The sequence below is a fragment of the Nothobranchius furzeri genome, chromosome 12 (assembly GCF_043380555.1).
Source record: "Nothobranchius furzeri strain GRZ-AD chromosome 12, NfurGRZ-RIMD1, whole genome shotgun sequence".
NCBI lineage: Eukaryota > Metazoa > Chordata > Actinopteri > Cyprinodontiformes > Nothobranchiidae > Nothobranchius > Nothobranchius furzeri.
Window position 1 is genome coordinate 26,839,997 of NC_091752.1, and position 9,030 is coordinate 26,849,026.

General features: G+C 42.1%; 1 protein-coding gene across 10 annotated transcripts in view; it reads left to right on the forward strand.

Annotated features, from left to right (window-relative positions):
- Nucleotides 1–1,383, forward strand: part of anapc1 (anaphase promoting complex subunit 1) — an 81,251-nt gene extending 79,868 nt beyond the window's left edge. For all 10 annotated transcript variants that reach the window (XM_070542500.1, XM_054750246.2, XM_054750248.2 and 7 more), the window contains exon 53: nucleotides 1,032–1,383. In XM_070542500.1, the coding sequence (XP_070398601.1) occupies nucleotides 1,032–1,174 (143 nt within the window). In that variant the 3' untranslated portion in view covers nucleotides 1,175–1,383. The remainder of the gene's footprint in view (nucleotides 1–1,031) is intronic.
- Nucleotides 1,384–9,030: the final 7,647 nt, after the last annotated feature.

The window sequence follows — 9,030 nt, forward strand, 5'->3', positions numbered from 1 at the left end:
ATTGTACAGATTACTATCATGTACCAGACAACTAAAATAGTATCGTTAGTTATTATAATAATACTAATGAGCGTCTGTCAGCTTTCTCATACTCGTTAATATCCGTTTAGCTTAGCGCTTAGAGAGACGCCTTTTACCCGGTTCTGGAACTCGTGGGCTTCTATGAGCTAGATCCGACCCAGACACCTGCGAGCCAGTCGAGCTGGTATTTTTAAAAGCTGCACATGATCCTTTCCTGGAGGTCCGCAGCAGTTCTGATCTGGTTCAGACCCAGAAACCAGCTCTACTGGCCTGCGCGTCTCTTCTGGTAGTTGGTTCTAACCTGGTTCTGATGGCGATCCAAGTTCCAGAAATCCACATTTAATATTTTAAACCCTGCCACGGATCTCCGGAGCCCAGTGCGGACCTCCCTGTCCCGGTACCGACCGATGCGGGCTGCAGAAGTCCCATCTTTTCAGCTGCACAAAATGCCCTCAGGCGAGATCGAGGCCTTGTTTCTCCTATTTAAAACCCGGGGACTCGATGTCCGGACAGGCTGGAGTTGGTACAGCCTTCACCAACTATAGTTTATCAAAATGAACACAATCCAAAACTAGTAAACACACCCTGACTCCATAACATGGCCTCTCTACCCTAAAACTACCCACTCTCCACACTGAGCTGAGGCAGCGCCTAGCTGTCTTTGGTTACGTCAGAGGTTCAGCTTTAGAAAAAAGAGCCTTTTTAGAGGCTTTGCTGAGAAACGTCACTTTTTACTAGAAAAACTCTGCTGTTATGTGTTTTAAAATAAAATATCCACAATAAGCATTTCAAATAGTATTTTTGGACTGCATTTTATTTGAATTAGAAAAAAGATTTACATGCTGTTTGCTCTTTAATATTTCACTTACAGGTTCCTGTTTGAGTTTTCTCCTTTCATGTATATTTCTGTTTAAACTTTAAAGATTTTTTTGGGATAATTTAGTTGTACTTCATTGGGAATTCTGCGAACCACAGTGAAAGTGTGATTGTGCCATCATGTTTCACTGCAGGCTGCAGCTCATTTGGAGATTTATTGTCGTGCAGCAGCCAGCTGGAGATCCCTCTGAGAGACCTGCTGAGACTGGCACCAGTTCTGCTAGGTTCTGGATCACCGTCGCTGCTGGGCTTTCCTCTACAGGCATTTTCATCCTGATGCTCGTAACGAGTCAGAGACACGGACACAAGTGAGACACGGTTTTAAACAGAACGGCTGCAGACGTGCTCAACACTTTTAACTAATTCGGACTTTGAGGCACATTCACTGCTGCCCGTGCAGGGAAAACCGAACAACCACTGTTGAATGTTTTGTAAAATACTACTTTATTTAGGATTTTTTACCACATAAAGACTGTTGAGTCTGCAGTAATCACGTGCCATTTTTGTGGTGCAGTCAATTTGCTCTGAGTCTAACGGAAAAGTTCCTCAAATATCCAGCAGGAACAACTTGGCAGGAGTGAAAACAGCAAGTCATTGCTGAGAGATTATCAAAAGCAGTGCTCGACCAAAATAAAGAAAGAATAAAAGTACCTGCAAACTTGATGAGTGCTGTGATTATTTTTTCTCAGCTTTAGTTTATTTAGCACAGATGTCGCTGTGGTTGTGTTGGCAGTGGCGCTTCCTTGTGGTCGGGATAAAGGCCCGTTTGAAGTTATTCAAGGATCAAAACAGGTTGTTTAGGGTTGTTCCCCACATGAAAGGAATCCCCTCAACTTCTAAAGCAGCAGAACCGAGACACAAAGCTGTGCTCACCACTTTCAGTTGTTCTGGACAAACACTGGCGTTCTGCTTTGAACTGGGATCAAATATGGAAACAAGTTGGCAGCCTCTGAACTTTGTGTTCAGACTGACTCCCTATACTCAAGTTGTTAAAGCTATAAATAATAATAAATGTACTTTACGAACAAAGGAAGTATTTTTCATACACTTTGTGATGCTGTCGGGTGTTTTCGGTCACATGGTCACATGGGAATGTTGTGTTTAGCCAACAAGTTTGCATCTTGGGAGCGATGGGGGACTTCACGAGCAGCACAGAAATTATACCCGATTTTTCCCAAAACTTTGCTGTTATGGGAATTCCAGTTGTTAAAATTCTTATTTAAAAATAAGTTTTTAGATTTATTTGTTTGTTTGTTTGTTTATTTATTTGTTGATGTGTTTTAGCCGAGGGCTTTTATTTAAATAAAAATAAATAAAAGCATAAGCAGCTACGTTAACCCTTTGACTAAATCTAATGAAAACAACACTGCAAGAACTGAAATGTTGAATTAATTTAACCATGTTATGTCTACAGGTTCCACTAGACCTGGTTGCTGAAATGTACAATATTGAATATTTACTTTTAACGTAATGTATGACCATGTTTGTTACTCTTTACATTTAAAGCTGTTATAGTGAATCTGCAAGCAAGCTAGGTTTTGAATGCAAATACGATCTCGGAACACTCATCCCTCCCCTCAGTCATCTTCTCTGAGACACTTCCGTCGGAATCGGAAACCCGCACAGATGGACGAAACAAGATAGCGCTAAACACCAGTCACTATTTTCGAGGTCCAAACGTCTTTTGTTGTCCGCGATTTCAAATGGCGTTTTCTTTTTGGGACTCTGGTTCTTCTCTGATATTATTGAGCCATAAACCTCTCACACCAGTGTTGTTCTGTTGCTAAATACGTGAGTGAGTGTGTTGTGAATAAAGGACCCAGGGGTGTGCAGTGGTTTGGTGAGACCAACAATCGGATGGCCCAATAGCTGCTTTTGGTTTGAAACAGAATAGGCAGAGGTTTTTAGACAAATGTGGAAAAAAAAACCACTTCATTTATCAGTTTATTTTTTATCTCCACAATATATATATATATATATATATATATATATATATATATATATATATATATACACCACAGGTGTCAAACTCTCCCCCTGTAGTTGGGATCACACTCCTCAGCCTCCCTGGAAAGTTCTACTCCAAGGTACTGGAGAGGAGGGTCCGATCGATAGTTGAGTCTCAGATTGAGGAGGAGCAATGTGGTTTTCGTCCTGGCCGTGGAACTGTGGACCAGCTCTATACCCTTGCAGGGGTGATGGAGGGTCATGGGAGTTTGCCCAACCAATCCACGTGTTTTGTGGATTTGGAGAAGGCTTATGACCGTGTCCCCAGGGGCATCCTGTGGGGGACGCTCCAGGAGTATGGGATGGGTGGCTTTCTGTTAAGGGCCATTCAGTCCCTTTACCAGAGGAGCGTGAGTTTGGTCCGCATAGCCGGTATTAAGTCGGACCTGTTTCCGGTGAGGGTTGGACTCCGCCAGGGCTGCCCTTTGTCACCGGTTCTGTTCATCACTTTTATGGACAGAATTCTAGGTGCAGCCGTGGTGTGGAGTGTGTAGAGTTTGGTGGCAGGGGAATCTCGTTTCTGCTTTTTGCGGATGATGTGGTCCTCCTAGCTTCATCCAGCACTGACCTTCAGCTCTTGCTGGGTAGGTTTGCGGCCGAGTGTGAAGCGGCTGGGATGAAGATCAGCACCTCCAAATCTGAGACCATGGTTCTCGACCGGAAAAGGGTGGCTTACCAACTCCGGGTCGGGAGAGAGGTCCTACCTCAAGCGGATGAGTTTAAGTATCTCGGGGTCTTGTTCACGAGTGAGGGTAGTAGGGATCGGGAGATCGACAGGCGGATTGGTTCAGCATCTGCAGTGATGCGGACGCTGAACCGATCTGTCGTGGGGAAGAGGGAGCTGAGCCAGAAAGCCAGGCTCTCGATTTACCGGTCGATCTACGTCCCAATCCTCACCTATGGTCATGAGCTTTGGGTAATGACCGAAAGAACGAGATCACGGATACAAACGGCCGAAATGAGTTTCTTCCGTAGGGTGGCCGGGCTCAGCCTTAAGCCTAATTTATGCTTCTCCGTCTGCATCAGTGCGGAGACAAACAACGCCATTATTCGTCCTTGCGTAGGGCTCCGGCAGGCACGCAAGTACGTACGGAGTCGAGCCCACTTTTTTAAACATCCGTCGAACGAGACGAATTACGCAAGCTTGTGATTGGTCAGGACGCTGCTGTTTACAGCACCGCCATTGCAAAGAGAGCTGAGGATAACTAGCGGCAGATACGGAGAAGCTTAAAGAATACCTCGCGAAAAAAACTCTAAAAATATGAACGTTTCATCCTCCTGTGACTGGAGGAGTGAAAAGATGCGCAGCAAGTGTTTTATTTGTGGACAGAAATGACAGGAAACGTGGGTTTAGAGGTGGGGAGCACATGAAGCGGTGGGAGAGTGAGAGACAAATATGTCCGTGTTAAAAGTCTCTTATATACACAAAAAAACACAATATAAACACACGATCTTGGACTGATACATGACATGATACCACAGAACAGCGCTACGCCCTCTGTTGTCCTGCCGGGCAATTGCTTTGCAACACTCTCCAGGAGACGGAGAAGTAAAGGAGCAAAACGCTTCCGTCAATCCGTGCGTGTCTGTCCCTCGCGGAGCTGACGGAGAAGCATAAACCAGGCTTTAGAGATAGGGTGAGGAGCACGGACATTCGGGAGGGACTCGGAGTAGAACCGCTGCTCCTCCGGATCGAAAGGAGTCAGTTGAGGTGAATTGGGCGTCTGGTCAGGATGCCTCCTGGACGCCTCTCTGGGGAGGTGTTTCTGGCATGTCCTGCCGGCAGGAGGTCCCCGGGTTGACCCAGGACACGTTGGAGAGGTTACATCTCCAGTCTGGTCCAGGAACGCCTTGGGGTCCTGCCGGAGGAGCTGGTGGAGAAGGCTGGGGAGAAGACGGTCTGGAGCTCCCTAGTTGGGATGCTGCCCCCGCGACCCGGACACGGATAAGCGGAGGAAGACGACGACGTGTCAAACTCTGGTCCTCGAGGGCTGCTATCCCACATGTTTTAGTGTTTTCCCTGTTTTTCAATTAGCATGTGATTAACCAGCTTCTAGAAAGCTTGTTGAGCTAGTGCACAGGTGATTCAACTGCGTTGGAACAGGGAAACGGCAAAAAGATGAAAGATACCGGCCCTCGAGGACTGAAATTTGACACTCCTGAGCTATACTGTTAAAAGTGGTGCGATGGATCAAAAATCTCACAGTTCGGATCATATCACGGTTTTTCAGTCACGGATCGTTTATTTAGATCAGCAGAAAGAAAAAGTAAAGACAAAACAAATAGCTTTGCTCTCATTATTATGTAAAACACTAAATTTGCTTAATTTGCTACTTGCTATTAAAGCAGGAGTTACAGAGAGATCAGATTGCTGATTAAATGTTAAAACGGCTTGCCCAATATAGTCACACTGTTTTTTTCACACACCACTCCTCCTCTCTCCTCCTCCTTTGGATTGAACAGGTAGCGCCTCCGCTCTCCACATGACCGACCCACGAAACCGTCTTCGTGCCGAACTGTAGAGAGAGATCCGTATGGATCACAGATCAAAGCACCCCTACTGTGTTAGAACACTGAGGCATGAAATCATCGTCATTTATCCTCGGCATGCTCTTTATTTCAGGTTTATTTGATATCCTATGGTTCTGTTGAATAGTTTGACCCACTTTAAATAAAAAATACTGGAGATAAAGTACCACAGGGATCTGTTGAGCTCTGATATTCTTAGATGAATAAGATTTTGCTCCTTTCAGCTCTTCCACAAACTCTTCGTTTCGGCTTCATGCAGATATGTTAGAACTACTGTATTTAGATGTTCTCAGTAAAATATCAAGTGTACATGAGATGGTAAAGTTGTAAAATAAAAATTGGTATTTAGTTTCTCCACAGACAATTGGCAGGAATTTATCCCACTTTAAGGGACCGCTTTATTCAGAGGGAAACAGCGCAGCACTGATGAAAATATGTAACCTTTGTCATTACTTTGAACACGCAGCTGTTTCCTGGTTGTGTTTTGTTTCTCCAGCCAGATGAACGCTTCTAGCCTGACGACGCGTTTGTGTTCATTTCTACTTTGGTCGTCACGTTTGAATAATTGGAATGTTAGGAATTCTCTCCTGGCATCCAGATGCCTTTTATAATTATGTATCTCGCTTGTTTTAGAGATTATTTTAGGAATTCTAGTTCTAAGGAATAACAGTAACATGTTTCAGTTGACCTTAAAGAAGTTCAAAATGTCCCATTTGGATCCTGGTGCGCAGTAAGGAAATGATTACTGTAGATCATGTGGTCTGTGTGTGTGTGTGTGTGTGTGTGTGTGTGCGCACGCTTGTCTTTATAGGTTTCTGTGGACAAATTTTACCTTGAACTTGTTCTGTGTGTACATTTTTACATTGTGGGGACATTTTGCTGGTCCACACAATGCTAAGCAACCCAAGATTTGTTTTTTAAAAGTATGAATTAACTTTTAGTTTAGGTTAGTGTTAGGAATAGAACCCCATTGGTTAAGGTTAGGGTATGGGTTAGACATAGTGGAGTAACTAAAATGAGTGGAAGACAATTGAGGCCCACACAAACACATGAATACAAGTAAGAGTGTGTGTGTGTGTGTGTGTGTGTGTGTGTGTGTGTGTGTGTGTGTGTTCGTTCAGAGGCTCAGATGATTTTTAACCAACTGCTGTCGGAAAATTCTTGAGCAAATGGAAAACATCCGAACAAACATGTGGCCCACACCCTCTTCACAGAGCAGCGACGCATAGAGCGACTCGCCACGTCTTCCAGCTGCTCGGAGAGAAATATTATTTATTTATATCCATAAAATAATGTTTCTTTTTAATGTTGGTCATTTAAATAACACTTGATAGTTTCCTATTCCTCTGCCCTACTGGTTGAAAGTGGAATTACAACTGTCCTAAACAACTGTGTTGTAGCTAGCGCTAACACTAATATGAACCATCTAATACTAAAATAAACCATGAAGTAAAAAAGATCCACACTGTTGGGTAAATAAATATTATTACTTAAATGTCCAGTAGCAACAAAGTCAGGTCACCATCAGGCCATGATTTAGCAGCCTCCTTTAGCTCCCTCAAACTAGCGTAGGCCGTGCCGATGTTCACTCTGGTTTTAGCTCTTTGCTTCGCCTCCAGACATTACTCTCTTACTTTTACTTCCAGGCTCTGCCATGGTGCCAACAGGAAAAGCAAACTTCGATTTGTTATTCTTGTGCTTTTTATTGACTACCGGTAAACTGAAAATGCTAACTGCTAGTATTATAGCTAACAAGTGTTAGCTTCCCCTAGGACATCCACCCGCTCCACTAAACAGCTTTTGGTCAGTAAAGGGCTGCAGAGAGGTGTCAAATAACTGGTGACGTTTCTAACTTAACAATCACTGAGATCAGTGTTAAAGCTCTAGCTTAAAAATTAAAAAGCTATCTATTGTTACTTTAATAGCAAATAATCTGGGTAAAACGAACAACTTTATCAGGTTTAATTCTCCAGGGAAAATGTGGGATGTGAAGCATCTGTTACTTTGAATTAGCTGGTCCAGCCATTTTTAAGTACTATTATATCCCCTTCTTCACATAGAATGAATGGGTCTCTCTCCTGATGTGTTGAATTTATGGAAAGGCATGAAAATAGCAACCAGACACGATTCTGAAGGTTTGTTTTATAGACAAGAAGTTGAAACCCTCAATCCTAAAACACTGAGTGAATTTTTCTTTTGCTTCATTTGCACGTGGTTTGTTTTGTCTCGCTTCCTGCATTTTTATCATCACTCAGGTTTGTTTTGGCGGATGTTTGGCATAGTACTCAACTTTACTTAAACAACTGCCTCGTTCTCTTTCAACACTTCAGTTCCATGTTTCTGCAGAAATGTTACAATACCAAAGTGAAAATCTTCCTGGTGAGTCAGCTTCTTATTCTGAGGCAGGAAGAGCTTTAGTTGGTGCAAATATTTGATGATCATGAAGAATAAATTACATATTTTTGATCTTGAGAAAAGAAAATGCCACACTTTTTGAACTAATTAGGTTTTAGCAACATTTGTTGTGCAGATGAGTTGCTTTTGACCAATAACAAAAAGCAAGTAGACGAAAACACCTGCATCAATTTTGTGTTAAGTTTTATTTTATTTATTTATTTTGGCCATTGAGCTTAGTGGATGAATGTGGTTCCAGGTTATTTAGCCAAGGACAAGTGAAATGTCGGTATGCTCGATATCAGCTTTTTTGCCGATACCCAATATATCGATGTAGTCTAAGCTTTAATTTACAACACCGATATGAACCGATACTAATATATTCATGGTCTCCCCCCTCTCATAAAACACAAAGGAGTAATTTTAGGTGACTAACTCAACACACACACACACACACACACACACATATATATATATATATATATATATATATATATATATATATATATATATATATATATAATTTAAGTTAGGCCAGTTGTACCAAGCAAACAAAAATATCGGAAAGACATAATCTCAGATTTATCATACTATTACATTTTGGGTGAGAAGAGAAGTTGCTGAAGAGTTTGATCATTATATGTGAATAGTGTGTAAAGGTTGTCATTTTAAAGAGAATAAACTGATACAGATCATTTCTGACATTACATTTTAATGCCAACATTGGCTGACAATACCAGACTAGTTAAAAATCTGCTAAATATAAGATAAAAACACCTTGCAGTTACATCATATTACAGTAACGTGTGATGAATTGGGTAGAATAACTGTATTTAGCATTTGTTACTGTGAGCATGTCCAGAGAGAAACGATTGTTTCTTGATCAGTTCCATTTTTTATTACCTTTGCAAACATTTCCTTTAAGTTTTACATTTCAAGGTTTTAATTGAGGCCTAGTGCACATGTAGCCGCATGGTTTTAAAAACAAATATCCGCCCTCCCAAAAAAAAAAAAAACGAGTCCACACCACCTCGTTTTTAGAAAAAAAAACTATCCACACGTAACCACATAAGTGCATTGTTGAGCACGTCCATAGGCATGCCAGACCTTTTGACAGCAGTAGTTCCCTCGAATCCTATCAATTTTGTCTTCCCGCAAAACATGAAATATTGCGCCTAGCTTGTTTGTGCGGACCAAAGACTG